Source organism: Sinohyriopsis cumingii, unplaced genomic scaffold, assembly GCF_028554795.1.
Source record: "Sinohyriopsis cumingii isolate HCF-2022 unplaced genomic scaffold, ASM2855479v2 utg001348l, whole genome shotgun sequence".
Classification (NCBI taxonomy): domain Eukaryota; kingdom Metazoa; phylum Mollusca; class Bivalvia; order Unionida; family Unionidae; genus Sinohyriopsis; species Sinohyriopsis cumingii.
Genome location: NW_028315988.1, coordinates 377,754 through 395,520, shown reverse-complemented (window position 1 = coordinate 395,520; position 17,767 = coordinate 377,754). Strand labels below are relative to the sequence as shown.

General features: G+C 33.7%; 1 protein-coding gene across 2 annotated transcripts in view; it reads left to right on the top strand.

The window, feature by feature from the left end:
• Positions 1 to 17,519, top strand: part of LOC149772599 (chitin synthase chs-2-like) — an 82,122-nt gene extending 64,603 nt beyond the window's left edge. For both annotated transcript variants that reach the window (XM_089947601.1, XM_089947600.1), the window contains 4 exons: positions 1,322 to 1,464; positions 6,873 to 7,451; positions 15,191 to 15,442; positions 16,264 to 17,519. In XM_089947601.1, the coding sequence (XP_089803727.1) occupies positions 1,322 to 1,464; positions 6,873 to 7,451; positions 15,191 to 15,442; positions 16,264 to 16,313 (1,024 nt within the window). In that variant the 3' untranslated portion in view covers positions 16,314 to 17,519. The remainder of the gene's footprint in view (positions 1 to 1,321; positions 1,465 to 6,872; positions 7,452 to 15,190; positions 15,443 to 16,263) is intronic.
• The last annotated feature ends 248 nt before the right edge of the window (positions 17,520 to 17,767 follow it).

The window sequence follows — 17,767 nt, the reverse complement described above, 5'->3', positions numbered from 1 at the left end:
TTTGTTTCCGACAGTGGTTTCGCTGCCAAAACTGCGAATGATTTCAAAAACATCTTCCACACACCGATACCGTTCCAACCCTGCTATACATGTGACAACCTATTTAGGACTTTGGATGAAGATTAACATTCCTTCTTCATATATTGTGTTTCAGTGTGGAATGTAAAGACAGACATAGATTTAGTACGAGTTGGGTTAAGACAGGTCTTACTCTGGTAATACCGGTCCTAGTAAGATTTATGTTCGACTATATAATTTTTGTGAGCTGATCATCTTGCATATCTGACATTTAGACGTTTGACCAGATACACATTTATGGGCTTGGACCTTCTCTAGATCCTTTTGTGAACAATTGCAATAAGTGTTATATCACTAAAGGTGTGAACAGGAAAAAGAAGCTCTCTGCGATCGGGTTTCTGTACAGCTTCGTTGTCATCCAATCAGATCTATGAAGGTTTAAGGTTGAAGCTGTACAGAAGCCCGGTCGCAGAACACGTATCCTTCCCTGTCCACACTTTTAGTGATATAACACTTATTGCAATTGCTCACAACCCCAACTAGAGACCCCATACCAGGTAAGAAAAGGAATTTTACTGGATACGCCGCCTTAGAACAGTGAAACCGAGCGGTTTAAACCAAGAAGACTAGAAAAAGACAACCATGCACAAATACAATTATCTTTAGCAGCCGACAGATATTTTTCTAATAATTCTCTAAAGTACTTAATAGCCTATAACCACCATAAAGATGAAACATCCGGGGTATAATTTGCGCTTACATAAATTTACATAAAATAACATATGTCATTATGGATCATCAATTTCTAGGTCAATACAAATACGTTCCAGTATCAGCAACAAGCTGAAATAAACTAGTTAAAACATAATTAAGTTAAAAAGTTAAATTCCTATAGAAACAGCCATGTTTAGTTTCGCAAACATAACCGTTTTTTTTTCTGTTTTAGTTGCTTGTCTTGTCTATGTGTTTTATTTGCCTTTTGAAAAAGACTCATTAAAGAGTCGAAATCAATCATGCTAGCAAGATGCTAGTTTTGCGTCGAAGAAACGAGATTTGACATTATTAGGTTGTAGATGTTGTTATCTTATAAGTACATTATGCACATTCGTTAAGTAGCGTCGATATTTTGAACAGAATCAAACGTTTTACAGATTTATATTCCATTTACACCTTTGATCCTCAGTAGAATTTATGTGAATTATTCTCCGGCGTTTAATCATTAGTAATCCAGCACGACATTTGTTTGGATCCATCCACGGTAAATGTCCACTTTAAACACGATTTTGTTTCCTTTAATGAAAAGATGTTTATGCTGCTCTACGGAAACTGACCAAGGATACATCCTACAGAGACTAGATCAGTTGGAGGGTCAACTGGTTAAACAGGGACAAGAAAACTCCTCTGTGGAAAACACGGATAACTCATCACCAGCTCCGGCAGATAGAGGTTGTTGCAAGTATAGTGGTTGTGTGACCTTATGCTTTATAGTTTTATTTATAGATTTATTTTCTTTCATTGCCATTAAATTTTCGAACTAGTAACCGTCCTATTTATAACAATGTCAGACAATGGGGTTTTGTTGAGTGTAAGAAATTGGCTAAATGAATTACCTGCATACAGCAATAATTACAGTCCTTGCTGAAACTCTGTACAGACAAAACCTTTGCCCCTTTAAAGTGAAAATAAAGCCTCAAGAATATTACTTTTCAAGTAACTAGTACACTGTAAATACATACGATTTGTGACGTAATACAATATTTAATGGAATCCATTAGCATAAAGACGCAAAAACGAAATAAAAACTTCAATATTTCTGCGCATAACGTACCAAACCAACACGATTAGAAAATACTCAAACTGTTTTAAGCCTAGTTAAACGGTCAAAGTGTTTTACACTTCACTAATAACGGTAGAATACAGGAAGTGAACTGTTGATGAGATAATAGTCTCTTGGCGTGCTGAATAGACTGTCAAGAGTTACTTACCTTGAATGCATGCATATTCCTGGTTCTGATATAACCAACATTACGTCTTGTTTTCGAGATTAATTTTTTTTTATATAAAAAATGAATAACAAACGGTTAAATGTGAAATGTGAAAATCTAAATAAATCATAGTATTTCTATTTCCTCTGCTTGAAAGGATCTCAAATGGCTTCTCATACTTTTAAGGTGTCTGAAAATATTATTATTGAAACCGAGTATGTATGCAATTGCACAAAATATGCAAGTTTCCTACATTCAAAAGGAAATTGTAAAGAAAACATTGAGGGTGTGAATGTATGGGCGTTTTGCGTGACGTCTCTAATATATGTGACCGTACTTTTCCTGAAAAAGAAAAACAAACGAGGGCATATGTCCTCTGAAATATTTGATTACTGATTTGCACTTTTTTCACGAATATTTAACGTCTGCTACAAAAGCTAGTCTAGGAACTTTAGATGCTTTCCATTTATCATAGTGTAAGCATGCCGTATTCATCTATCATAGACATCAACCAGCAACTTAATCTTCTTCTATCTCGATGATCGTTTCATCGTTGAACAATTACATTCTATAGCACGTTTCGTTTAGTAAAATTGCTCGAAAGATGCTAACAATATATTTTTCATTCAGTCTCTGCCAGAATCTGCATAAAATAGTCTTCCTACAATAGCTTATTTCATGTGTGTTTACAGTTTCATAGGTAAATTTATTGTACTGAATGTACAGCTGGACGATACAATTTGCCTCTGGTTTAAATGCATTTCGCAAGTGCGGCATAGGATGAACCGAACTCATTATTTTGAAATATTGTATAATATACATAAATCACCCCCGGGTATTGCTTTGCACAAAACGAAACCTGAGTACATGTATTTAATAAGGAAAAGAATTCATAGTTTCCGTGACATACACTGTAAGGTTAGGATCTATAGTTTATTATATCAAACCAATGTTATTAACCATTTTTTATTGACATATCTTTTATATACGTTTCAAATTGCTCAACACTAACATGTAAGGTATTGTAAAATGCCATAAAGGTATCATCTTTTATGGTATTAGCCTTATCCCCCTAGTCTGTGACAGACTAATAGCAAGTGTGTTTTCATACTATGCAATGATGTATTGACTCTGTTGATTTTTTGCCGTTCTGCAAATGTGCATTGCACACTTTGCATTCGTATCACCGTATAGCTTGTGCGGTTTAATTTATGATTTGAAGTTTTTTCAGTGCCTTCCCTTTTGAAATCGTATCGCATTTTTGATAGCAGGATTGGGTTTCTCATACTGTACATTGATTTCTTATACTGCTTTGAACGGCGGTTTCGTAGTTGTCGGGACTATAAACATAATCTTTTCATGTATACAAGTAATATCCGTCTGTGAGAGTTTGAAAGGATTCTTTTCTCTCTACCTTATTCACTTTGCTGTAGGACTTGCATACACTGTTAACTCGAGCTATGGCTTCAAAAAACCACAAACTGCTTTTATGTGACGCGGGTTATCATAGTGAGCAAAGGAGGTGAACTCGATAAGTAATTGGCCGGAATTAAGTTTTGTTTGAACTTTGTGTCTCTCCAACCAAGCCATACAATTCTTTTGTTATCGCACACGATGATTAAATTGTTAGTTTAAATTTCTCATTAGTTGATTCAACGACGAGAAACTAATGCCCTTTTCAATATCTCGAGCCAGTTGTCTCAGCCTGCCAAAATGTCCCGGATCATCTGAAACTCGTTCTCCTGCTACTATTGATATTTAGGCGTGCATGTCCATAACGGAAGAAAAAAAAACAGTATTCTTTATCTCTGTTCCCCATTCATCCACGTGCAAAACAAAGGAACATAACGTAACGCAGATTTATTCTGTTCCCTATATTAGGGCTATACAGCATAATAATTCCAATCGTTATGAATTGACAGTGTTTTCTACAATTTGAATGGCTGCTAATTGTCACGTGATACTGATCTGCAATTTTGTATGCATAAATAAAGTCTGCGCACTACTTTAGATTCCTTGTTTCAAGACAATTTTCTGTGAAGCTGTATCTATATCAACGCATTATATCATAGTAATAACAACAACAAGACCCCCATACACCCAATCCTATGATTTCCGATAAAAAATTACAAACCCCAGATTGACATTGCCCATTAGAAATTAAAATAATGTAATTGCACAGACCCACAAGGTCTCGTATCGTTGTTTACATTTGACCTGCCATACATGTGCTATATAATAATAACAAGGGAGGACTATTCTCTCCTTTCTCGTGCCACCCATTTAAGAATAAACGTTGTCATTTCAAGCTATATTTTGCGTAGCGTAATAAATGTGGTACCGATGTTTAGCTCAAGCATTCGACATTGTATGCATATCCAACATTTGAGCTACTATCATACCTTTAAGGAAAGCCAGACCATTTTCCCACGCTACTGTTCGACATGGCCGTGATCACGCCCACCTAATATGCAAGTGAGATCTCGCTGAATGGAATACTGTCCTCTCATTGGTTAAAAGAAAATGACGTCCTGCATTTATTCATAACTTATTTTCAGTTGGCCATTGAGAAGGTAGTATTCCATTCAACTTGTTGTTCTTGCACAGTAAGCGGGAGCAATCATGGCCATGTCGAGCAGTAGCGTGGGAAATTGGTCTGACATTTCTTAAAGGTGAGATAGTAACTCAAATGTTGGATGCGCATACAAAATCGAATGATGAGCTAAATATCCGTACCAAATGTATTACCCGACGCGAAATGTAGATTGAAATAACAGCGTTTGTTCTTAAATGGGTCGCTCCCTTCTAGTTATTATATAGTACATGTAAGACAGGTCAATTGTAATCAACGATACGAGCCCCTGTGCACAGACCATTCTGTACTCAGATAATATGTCCTTTTGCCGAAGACGTCATATCGAAGGCTTTACTAGACAGTCTTCAGAATTTATTGCATTTAGCTTCGATAACATGTTCCGGCAGTTGTTAAAGGTCAGGGTCATATGCCGAGCAGGGTATTGCACTAAAATGGACATGAGTTTGCTTTTGAAAGATCGAGATACGCAGAAAGCATGAACAATGCGAGAACAATAGGTGTCATACACAATCGTAATGTTGAAAACAGGAATAACCTGTTTTAAACCGCATCAACCATGTTTTAAAATTTAAGACAAATAATCATAACAAGCTCCTTAGACAACTGCCATGACCCGATCTAACACTCTAGCATATATTACTACATAAACAGCGACCCTCTTGGTTAACGAAGATGGGGCTATATGTTATGTCGCTGAGAAGACGCTAATGAAAGTAAACTACCTAAAAGTGAACACTTTGTTAATGAAATCTGATGATATGATAACAGAAAGAAAGTAAATTGGAATTTCAAGAATTAAATGATCATGGTTGGGTATTTATCGGTGTGTAAATTGTACCTAATCACTCACAGAGTAAATGAAGTCCAGAGGATTATAGGATTAAATAACATTTAATCCTATAACATACTGGAGTAAGTGAAACTCTGACTTGATTTACCCTTGTTATAACCACTGAAGCTATGCTCAACCAGCCGGCTACTGTACACATTACTTCTGTACTGTACTCACGGCCTTCTGATTACTCATGTAGCTGAAGCTGAAGGGCAAAGTTATGTTTGGCAACAAAACAGACTCTGCACAGGCTCGTTTATCCAACTCATCAACACACGTCGCAGCCAGCGCAAAAAGGTTCCCACCATTATTCGCCTCTTAAAACGTGCAGAATAGTTCATGGTGAATGTTCTAAAATCAGTAGCCCGCACTCGATTTTTTTATGTGTCCGACAGATGGACGACTTAGGAATGATCTCAGATTTATATCACATTTTGCATCGATTTAGTTGGCTCCGCAACAATTATGTCCTATATTGGTTCGAGGTGCATTATGTTAAATAGAACTCATGGTTTCCACGATTCTACCTGTTACTTGTTAGAATTTCGTGATTTTAATGTACTTCAATTTTACCAATGTACACATTGTATATGTATTATCATCAAACACGTACTTTGTTATCCTCTTTTCCTACTGTACCTCCTACTGCATTGATTTCACTATCATGATAGCGGGATTGGCGCTATTTCGCTCAGTGCTAAATCATTAAGGCAATGTGTAAAATATGTTTGTTACATTGCTCAGTTTTGTCTCCGTTAACTTTGCATTGTCAGAATCGTGTAATGTTACGATATTGCACACTTCATATTGCACTCACGTGTACGACACGTGTGTCCAATAGTGTAAAATACTAGAATATGTCATATTGACGTTTAAAATATCTGATATCAACATTCTAACATTAGTATACTCCTGAAACCAGGTGTCTTTCTCCACTTTTTTTCTCAGTTCGCACATATAAGTATACGTAAACGCAAGATACCAACTTTGTTAGGTTAATGTTAAATCTTTTAATTTAATCTTAACTAGTAAAACATTTCTTTCAAATATCAAGACACTGTTTGTTCCAAGACATTGCTCCAACATTTATAAAGTATTAGGAGAAATCACGAATAAGTGTTCACCTTCGCTTTTTCGAGCACTAAAATGTTTCATGTTTGTTTAGTACTGTGGCAAATCATTAAGTCGACTGATATGTTCCGCATGTACGCTACAAATATTTACATAGTCTGCTTTCGTATAGAATTGTATGATGCACCAGTATTCTCATTTATATAATTCCACAAAGATTATAAATAATGACTATAATACGTTATGGAATTCTGGTGAAAATGTATTGGTATTTCACCATGCTTTCATAATTTATTTTATGAATATAGTTTGAATTTCAACAATAAATAATAATTTGTTTATAAACAATATTTTGTTATCTTTATCCCAGATATCGATTGCGAAAGAGTGAGATATGATTGGATTCGTGATGAGAAACTACTCAAGAGTGCAGCCAGATGTAAGTTAGACGAAGAAGAAAAAAAGTTCTGGAAGGGTATGATCAAAAAATATCTTTTCCCCTTGGTTCAGACGCCCGAGGACAAGCAACGGGTGGAGGCGGAGCTGACAGGTCTACGGAATAAAGTGTGCCTATTTTTCATTCTTGCCAATGCCATGTTTATTTGTATCATATTCACGTTACAGGAGGTTACAACCAAAAGCAAAAGCCTCTCGATTCCTCTCCCATGTGTCACCAGCAATGGGAAAGTTGAATACGTTGAACCAATATCTTTGGCTTTCACCTTTATTTTCGGCATACTTCTTCTTGCCCAGTTTATCTGCATGCTCCTCCATCGTTTAGGCACTTTGGTTCACATTTGCGCCAGGACGGAGATATTTAAGATGGACAACGACAAAGCCAACATGATGCGATTGTACGACGATCTGGTAAAAGAGAGCCGAAAAACTGAATTGTTTCAAGCTCTAATCAGCAATGTTCGAAGATCAACTTCTGTCAGTCCAGGAGAAGGTAATAGTATTACTTGTATAAAGTCAAATATCCTCCGTAAAGGTGTTTTCATGACATTTACCGTTGGTATACGCGATCTGTGATTTCCGTTGAAAAGTGAAACTGTTATGCCGTTTCATTTTATAGCCATTTCCCTGGAAGCTAAGTCTTGAGAAATATGTTTATTTAATATGTTTTGATGATGGTAATAATCGCACGAATTGTATCACAAATACATGAATGACATACAAATAATAGACTACCATAACAATATCATTATTTGCAGGGTAATTAAATTATAATAACATATATTCTAAGGAACAACATTGTTGATAACGAAAATGTGACTCAAATTGGAATCAAAGTGCACAAAAAATATTTAGCACTATATTGCAAAATAGTTAAAAAATCTTAAGTTGCAGATTGTTCTTAATGCATAGAATAAATAAAACTGTTATCGAGTATTAAATATAATATGGAGTTGATATAGTGAGACAAATATGTACGAATAAATGCACAGAAAACGTACAAAGAAAATTTCAATTAATGTTTCAGTCTTTGAATGGTGTATAATCATAATTACTTAACAGAACTTGTTTTCTTCAGACGTTTTCTGTTCCTCAAAGGATACAATATTGACAATGAATTAAATAATTATTTGAATTGGGAAACATAAAAGAGTTATTGTTTCTATATTCGGCCATGGATAGTAATCACTTCCATATAAAATGAACAAGCAAGCATTACAATATTATTCTTTTTCGAGAGATCTTAAATTATATCCATTACATTGCTGCTCATTCCTTGGTAATAATTCGCAACAACCCATTTCTATATTCGAGTCAGTAGAGCCATACGTCTCGTTAGTGCAAGGTTATAAAGAGCTTCGTTTATTTATGGCGAAGTACTCTTCAAAAGAGCTTGATCTATTAGGTTCAAGTACTCTTCTAAATAGGTTCATTTATTCAGGTATAAGTACTCTACAAAAAAGAGCCTTATTTATTTAGGTCTAAGTGCTCTTCAAAAGAGTTTCATTTATTAGGTCTAAGTACTCTTCAAAGGAGTTTAATTTATTAGGTCTAAGTACTCTTCTACTAAGTTTCATTTATTAGGTTTAAGTACTCTTCAAACGAGTTTAATTTATTAGGTCTAAGTACTCTTCAGAATAGTTTCATTTATTTAGGCATAAGTACTCTTCGAAAGAGCTTCATCTATTAGGTTAAGTACTCTTCAAAATAGCTTCATTTATTTAGGTCTAAGTACTCTTCAAAAAAGAGCCTCATATTTTAGGTCTAAGTACTCTTCAAAAGAGCTTTTTTATTTATGTCTAAATGCTCTTCAAACGAGTTAAATTTATTATGTGTAAGTACTCTTCAAACGAGTTTAATTTTTTAGGTCTATATACTCTTCAAACGAGTTTAATTTAATTGGTCTATGTACTCTTCATTTGAGTAACAATTATTAGGTCTAAGTACTCTACAACGTGTTTCATTTATTAGGTCTAAGTACTCTTCAAAAGAGCTTCATTTAGTCAGGTCTAAGTACTCTTCAACTGAGTTTCATTTATTAGGTTTAAGCACTCTTTAAATTAATTTCATTTATTAGGTTTAAGTACTCTATAAAGAGGTTCATTTATTGAGGTCTAAGTACTCTTCAAAAGAGCTTCATTTAATTAGGTCTAAGTACTCTTCAAAGGAGTTTAATTTATTAGGTATATGTACTCTTCAAAAGAGCTTCATTTAGTTAGGTCTAAGTACTCTTCTACTAAGTTTCATTTATTAGGTTTAAGTACTCTTCAAACGAGTTTAATTTATTAGGTCTAAGTACTCTTCAGAATAGTTTCATTTATTTAGGTATAAGTACTCTTCGAAAGAGCTTCATCTATTAGGTTAAGTACTCTTCAAAATAGCTTCATTTATTTAGGTCTAAGTACTCTTCAAAAAAGAGCCTCATATTTTAGGTCTAAGTACTCTTCAAAAGAGCTTTTTTATATATGTCTAAATGCTCTTCAAACGAGTTAAATTTATTATGTGTAAATACTCTTCAAACGAGTTTAATTTTTTAGGTCTATATACTCTTCAAACGAGTTTAATTTAATTGGTCTATGTACTCTTCATTTGAGTAACAATTATTAGGTCTAAGTACTCTACAACGTGTTTCATTTATTAGGTCTAAGTACTCTTCAAAAGAGCTTCATTTAGTCAGGTCTAAGTACTCTTCAACTGAGTTTCATTTATTAGGTTTAAGCACTCTTTAAATTAATTTCATTTATTAGGTTTAAGTACTCTATAAAGAGGTTCATTTATTGAGGTCTAAGTACTCTTCAAAAGAGCTTCATTTAATTAGGTCTAAGTACTCTTCAAAGGAGTTTAATTTATTAGGTATATGTACTCTTCAAAAGAGCTTCATTTAGTTAGGTCTAAGTACTCTTCTACTAAGTTTCATTTATTAGGTTTAAGTACTCTTCAAACGAGTTTAATTTATTAGGTCTAAGTACTCTTCAGAATAGTTTCATTTATTTAGGTATAAGTACTCTTCGAAAGAGCTTCATCTATTAGGTTAAGTACTCTTCAAAATAGCTTCATTTATTTAGGTCTAAGTACTCTTCAAAAAAGAGCCTCATATTTTAGGTCTAAGTACTCTTCAAAAGAGCTTTTTTATTTATGTCTAAATGCTCTTCAAACGAGTTAAATTTATTATGTGTAAGTACTCTTCAAACGAGTTTAATTTTTTAGGTCTATATACTCTTCAAACGAGTTTAATTTAATTGGTCTATGTACTCTTCATTTGAGTAACAATTATTAGGTCTAAGTACTCTACAACGTGTTTCATTTATTAGGTCTAAGTACTCTTCAAAAGAGCTTCATTTAGTCAGGTCTAAGTACTCTTCAACTGAGTTTCATTTATTAGGTTTAAGCACTCTTTAAATTAATTTCATTTATTAGGTTTAAGTACTCTATAAAGAGGTTCATTTATTGAGGTCTAAGTACTCTTCAAAAGAGCTTCATTTAATTAGGTCTAAGTACTCTTCAAAGGAGTTTAATTTATTAGGTATATGTACTCTTCAAAAGAGCTTCATTTAGTTAGGTCTAAGTACTCTTCTACTGAGTTTCATTTATTAGGTTTAAGTACTCTTCAAACGAGTTTAATTTATTAGGTCTAAGTACTCTTCAAAATAGTTTCATTTATTTAGGTATAAGTACTCTTCGAAACAGCTTCATCTATTAGGTTAAGTACTCTTCAAAATAGCTTCATTTATTTAGGTCTAAGTACTCTTCAAAAGAGCTTTATTTATTTATGTCTAAATGCTCTTCAAACGAGTTAAATTTATTATGTGTAAGTACTCTTCAAACGAGTTTAATTTTTTAGGTCTAAGTACTCTTCAAACGTGTTTCATTTATTAGGTCTAAGTACTCTTCAAAAGAGCTTCATTTAGTCAGGTCTAAATACTCTTCAACTGAGTTTCATTTATTAGGTTTAAGCACTCTTCAAATGAATTTCATTTATTAGGTTTAAGTACTCTATAAAGAGGTTCATTTATTTAGGTCTAAGTACTCTTCAAACGAGCTTCATTTAATTAAGTCTAAGTACTCTTCAAAAGGAGATTCATTTGTTTATGTACAAGTACTCTTCAAAAGAGCTTCATTTATACAGGTGTAAGTACACTTCAATCCGGTTTCATTCGTATAGGTTTAAGCACTCTTCAAAATAATTTCATTTTTGTAGGTATGAGTATTCTTCAAAAGAATTTCTTTTATTAGGTTTGAGTACTCTTCAAAATAGCTACATTTATTTTAGTCTAAGTACTCTGCAAAAGAGCTTCATTTAATTCGGTCTAAGTATTCTTAAAAGATTTTCATTCATTTGGTCTAAATAACCTTCAAAAAAGCTCGTTTATTTAGGTCTAAGTACTCTTCAAAAGGGCGTCATTTATTTAGGTCTAAGTACTCTTTAAACTAGTTTCATTTATTAGGTCTAATTACTTTTCAAACGAGTTTCATTTATTAGGTCTAAGTGCTCTAAGAATGAGTTTTATTTATAAAGTCTAAGTGATCTTCAAACGAGTATCATTTAGTAGGTCTAAGTACTCTTCAAACGAGAATCATTTATCACAGCCAAGCACTCTTCACATGCTAAATATTCTACATTAAATGAATAATACCCATGCTCGTTTAAATGACTACACATATGATATGCATTTTAGGGTTATATTGATCTAGAACTCTATCCTTTATTTCAGTGACTAGAATCATTTTATCTAACACGGATTTGTCTTGCAATGGTCAACGTTTTCTCATTATAAGAGTTACAGTTATCAGTTTCCTCTTTCAATATAGCATTAGTTCTTAGAATCAAACATTTGCCAATATTGGAGTTCAAAAATGTCTACGGAATATTGTTCAAATTTTCTAAAGTGGGTATCAACCCCGTTCACCATAAAGAACGTACTTATTTTTCGATTTGTTTCCCCCTAATAATCGTCGAAAATTTTTTGTATCAGTTTGTTTAACATCGTTTAGAAATACTGTATTCCTAATCAATACTTGATCACAGATCCAACAAACTTATCAGAAAGTTTACATTTGTCCCTTACATATATAACAGTTTACACAGATAATTTGTGTAAACGAAGAAAGGTAAAATGCGCATGAACATACGTATTTTGTGTTCGTAGCTTTGAATCATTTTTTCAATAAATGCAACCCAAACTACTTAAAGCAAATGACACTTTCAAATAATACACCATTGCAATATGTTAATAAATTTTCTATTGTTTACATCTTTTAGAAAAGGTTGTTTGTATTTTTGCTGTTTTTATCGTATCGAAACATTAAACAATCTCAAGTTTTATTCCGGTAGTCCTAGGCATGTAAAATTTTGTAACCTTAACGATTTTTCTGTTTTTTTGTTTGCCTCGTCTCTGTTTTGTGTTTGCCTTTGAAAAAGACTCATTTAGAGTCAAAAGCGCTCATGCCAGTTAGACACTAATTTTGCACTGTTTTTTTTCCCTTCAGTTTATTGCATTTATTTCAATCAATCTTTGACACACGTTATTCCTTGCTGGATACAGTGCACTAGAAAGGACTGTTATTCGCCATATGATTTGTATTTTTTACACACACACACATATATATATATATAAGACTTTATCGAATCCACAAATAACTATTTTTAATTTTCACTAACGGACACTTAATCATACAATAATGATTTGTAAAAAAAAAACAGAATCGCACGGCCAAACCACCTCGTATTAATTGTTTGTCCTTTGTCAGCACATGTTTGATCACTCACAAAACCATTTATATGCAAATCAGATTTATCATTAGGATTGACTCAGACTTCCCACAAACATAAGGCGTCAAAGTTAGAAATGAATTCTTTTTAAAGATCCTGCACACGTAACTTTCTTTGCAGTTCATATACATTCCAAGTTTTAGCGGAAATCCTGTCCTCTAGGGACTCTTATACTGAGAGCTAATACAGGTGACCGTAGATGTAAATTCCTTCACTGGTTAATTTTACTGTATGCCCTTTTTCGTTCCTGTGTCATTATTTCAAAAAGCCTCTTCCTCTCTTTCACATCATCAATTTAATACTTTTCGCGTTTTCCAAAATGTCTCTCCCATAGTTCAACCTCTACCAAATATGTTCCATTGCGAATATTCTTCCCAATCAGGATATTAATGGAATAAGACCACTATTGGCATCACCGTGTTCGGATCAATAACATTGTGAACACAATCGCCGTATGTGTCAATACTATTATGAGTTTCTGCTGATACCTTCCGTTCATTCGTGCTTTCATCGCAATCCGTCTCAGACCGCTCACCAGCTTTCGGCCAGATCCTATGAGCTCGATAGATCTCAGTCTTCCTTATTTGGTTAGGCATGATCTCCAGACCAATTTGAGACACAGGTGCTCGACGCGAGCTTGATGATGTGAAAGAAAACAATAATCTAAAGGAAAAGATCATATGGAGTGACAAAAATGCCTTAGATTGCACCCATGTCCCGTTCTGACATAGGGCCATCTCTATCATAATATATAAGAGAGAAGGTACGGAACTTCCAAATACTTCGTTCCACCCATGACCCTCGTTTTCCTTCTGCTGTTTCTGTCTTTAAATGCACACGTTCATACTATATGGCTTGTTTTACTCCTGATATATTTTTTCTATCCATCAAGCCATCATTGACTTTTCTGCATTTTACCAAACTGAAGTTACGGACTCCGAAACGTGCGATTTTTGCGAATTTTTACTCTGAGACAAGTCCGAGCTCACGTGATAATAAGTATAACCTTTTGAGCCTATGATATTTTGGCGTTGACGTGTGTGCCGCATAGTTTACCTATTTTGATAATAGAATCGCGTGTATACAATGTATGTGCAGTGAAGAAGACAATGTCTAATTCTTGCATGGAACAGGATTCCTAAAGTTGAATCGACTTAAAGGAAAGCAAAAACTTACTTTTGTATCTACCACTGTTCTATAATTCAAGAAGGGATGCATCCTAGAGTCGTGAACATGGTACATGTAGCTCTTGTCACCGGTTTTCACGTGCACGCACTTGTCTCAAAGAAAAAATTCGCGAAAATCGCACGTTTCGGAGCCTGTAATTTCTGTTTGGTACAACGCAGAAAAGTCAATAATGACTTGATGAATAGAAAAATATCTCGGGAGTAAAACAAGCCATTTAGTATGGTCGTGTGCCTTTAAAAATGGAAATAGCTGAAGGAAATAGTGAGTCATGAGTGGAACGAAGTATTTGGAAGTCCGTGCCTTCTCTCTTATATATTATGATAGAGAGAGTCCTATGTCAGAACGTGTCATGAGGGTATTCTAAGGTATTTTTGTCACTCTGTATGATATTTTTCCTTTAGATTATTGTTTTTGTTTCTCTCAATACCAAACTCGCGTCGAGCACCTGTGATTTGAGAAAACTATATCACCATAAAAGTACCATGTTCTCCATCTGTTTCACCAACGCCAAAAAAAACTAGAAAAAGTTCTCTCTTGTGGACCTAACTTCCAAACCTGTAACCGTTGTCTCTAACTTTGACCTTTCTAAAGATAAATGTAAAATGTACCTAAATAACTACTAAATGATCTCTATTGTAGAAAGTCGAATGTGATTAGTGCACACGGTTCATGTTTCTATTTATTGAGATTTAATGCTAGTAACTTGATCTTAAGGATATATTGATTGCATCAAAACGATCGGATCCAGAACAGTCTCCTTGACAAGTCCTTAGTTGTTGATTGCAAAGGATCCATAAAAGAGGAAATATATAGAGTCCAGTTGCAATTCCGCCTCATTTTTAAAATCTTTGCTTAAAGTCTTTAGAACAAAGGGGTGCTTATTTGATATAGAACGTATTAGTTTCGTATTCCTACTTTTTGATAGTTTAGTCTTTATGAAACGGACCAGAACGTTTTGAAAGCTACTTGTTTAACAATATGTGTAGCAGGTCCCCGTCCTATGTATATGTATAGTCTGATAGTTGTGCTTTCTGTGGATCCATATCAACTACATAAACATCTGATTTTATTGTAATTTGCAGTGTGTGTGTGTGTGTCTGTGTGTGTGTGTGTGTTTGTGTGTGTGTTGATCCGCTATGATTATTGCATGTTGCTAAACAAATTACAAATATGGCTGTTTCTGTTAGCTGTGGTATAATTTCATGCAAATCCAAACATTTTATCGATATTAGAAATAAAAAAAAAGCCAAAATGTTCCTTTCTTGATATTGCAGATGATAATCAAACAGGGGTGCCATCGAAGTGGGCAAACCTTAGAAAGCATTTCAGGAGAAGCCCTTTTACAGAAAAATGTCGCACAATTGTAACATTTGTGTCAAAAAAGCAGAGGAGTCGTGGGAGCAGAGATGAATTAATGAAAGAAATCCGACAACAATTCCCCAGTTTTTCTAGAGAGTCTTGTTTGGCCATTGTCAGGAGTATAAATGATGGAGACTTCACAAGAAGAGCTAATAAACAACTTCAAGGTACTGTGTAGATTTAAAATATCATAAAACTATTTATCTTGGTTTGATCTAGTTCATATCTAATATACATATTTCATATACATATTTAGTATACATTCCATTTCCATTCCAAGTCGGCGACCTTTCCTGCACCTATTGCAGGTACTAGAGGTATGTACTAATATCCGTAAAACGGTTATTTTTTCACTGTTAGACATCATGAAGTAGTAATATCTAATGCGCAGTTCCAATCAATCACATTACATTATTATGTAACCAATGAATGACTTCTCATCAAAAGCATTTCCTTTTATTACACTATATTCAGCAGACGCACATACGTCCACTAAGATTCACATAACTAATTATTAATAGATTTATCAGCGTAAAGGATAACAAAATAATTATATTGCCGACTGTTGATCTAACGTTTAGATTTGTAGATCATTTTCCATATAATTAATATTAGATTATCGTAGTACATGACTTGTGTCAAATATGATTCTTATTGACTAAAATAACCGATGTGATTTATTTTAATTCATTCTTATTCATTAACGTGATGAACTGACTTCACATGACGCCTTCGCGTATTTAATGGCATCATGTGGGTGAAATGGCATTTTCACGATACAAAAATAAGCTTTAAATGGACGAATATAGGCTAAACGATGTAAAAAAAAGAATGAATGGAAAATGTTGCTTTCGGAGAAAATGAATCTTTAAGAATCAGTCTGAAAATATATGGTTTTCTCGGTAAGCAGAATTCATATTCTCTGTAATAAAGGACTGCAATAATATAATAATTATTCAAAATATCGAAATATTTATATCATTTGCAGGAACTAATCCTCTGCGTATTCTGAATGGTATACGAGAGACTTCAGCCTAACTAGAAATGAACAAGCAACACACTGTCAATGACAGTGCCTATCTGAAACTGAAATGAAAGTATTCGGTAATTCGATGAAGTCGAAGATCTTACATTGCTTGAAGAATGAAGAAGGAGCACCATAGACTATATAATACTATCGTCAGATTAATTTAAATATGTGGAACTGCTCACTGTTCAAATGAGGACTGAATCGGATCATATACTGATCGCACTTTCAATGAAATTATTACAACAATACTGCTCTAGACCATAAATTAAGGAACAAGCACCATATTATCTGTTTGAATGCTAACGCAATGCATGTAGTCTAAAAGTAAGTTGCAGAGATTTTAATAATCATAAATATCCTGGTACAATTTGGAAAGCATGGTGTTACGTATATTTGATTTAATTTAGATTTGATTTAATTTTATTGTTTCTAAGTTTTAAAATCTTTTTATTTTTAACTTTATTACATGTCAGAAGGAGTAGTTTTGTTTACTAGGAGCTAGATATGTTTTAGAAAATAATTTGACCATGACTGTGCAGTTGTAAATATCTAAATCTGCCCTAGTTCCCGATCTTGATTTAGAAATTCAGTGAGAGAAGTAAACAACGTTTTTTTTTTTTATCTTATTCTTAGAGTAAGACGATTAGTTTGTGTCAAGATCAAACTGGGACTACGTGCTTTTATACGTAAATACTTCTCGAAGGTTCTGGAAAGTTGACCTTCATCCGAGAATTTGTTTTGCGTTTCATGTTACTGTTTATTCATTGTTTATAGAGATATCTCGAGTCGGGCTTCCAAACACTTTGACGTAAAGGTGTTTCTTTTTGTTGTGTCATTTTGGTGAATTACATTTTAATGTTTATTCGAATTTTTTGAATTCAAAACAATTCTTTTTCCTGGAAATATAGTTGTGCTCATACATAGTTCATGGACAAAGACATTTATTTTAATTTTTTGGGGAAATTCAAACACCTGATTATTGTTTGTGAATAACACAAAACTGTAAACATTACAACACCAAACATGATACGTCATCGCCTTCCATCTTGAATTCTTCGTTGGGTCTCTAGCTTGAATTCATTAAAACCTTTCATTATTTGGACTTTTTAAAATTTAATTCGTGCATTAAGTTTGGACTACTTTTTAATTTAATTCTTAAGTTCTTATTTTACAGAGTTTTTCCAGGGAAATAAATTATTTGTTAAACTTGTCAATACTTGTTGTTTTCATTCTTTTCTGTTACTGTTTATTCTAGCGTAAGCACGTAACATAAGAATTAGGGTACTTGTCCTCTGATTATTTTGAATTTTGGCTAAAACATTTCAGAAAACTAGTTTGTGAAATCTTTACGTAAATCGGCAAGCGTTTTCTAAGATGTCATCAAGAGTAGAAATCTTTATTACAATGTCGAACTTCGGACCAATTAGACCTTTAAAAAAAAGATTAAATTAATTTTACTTCC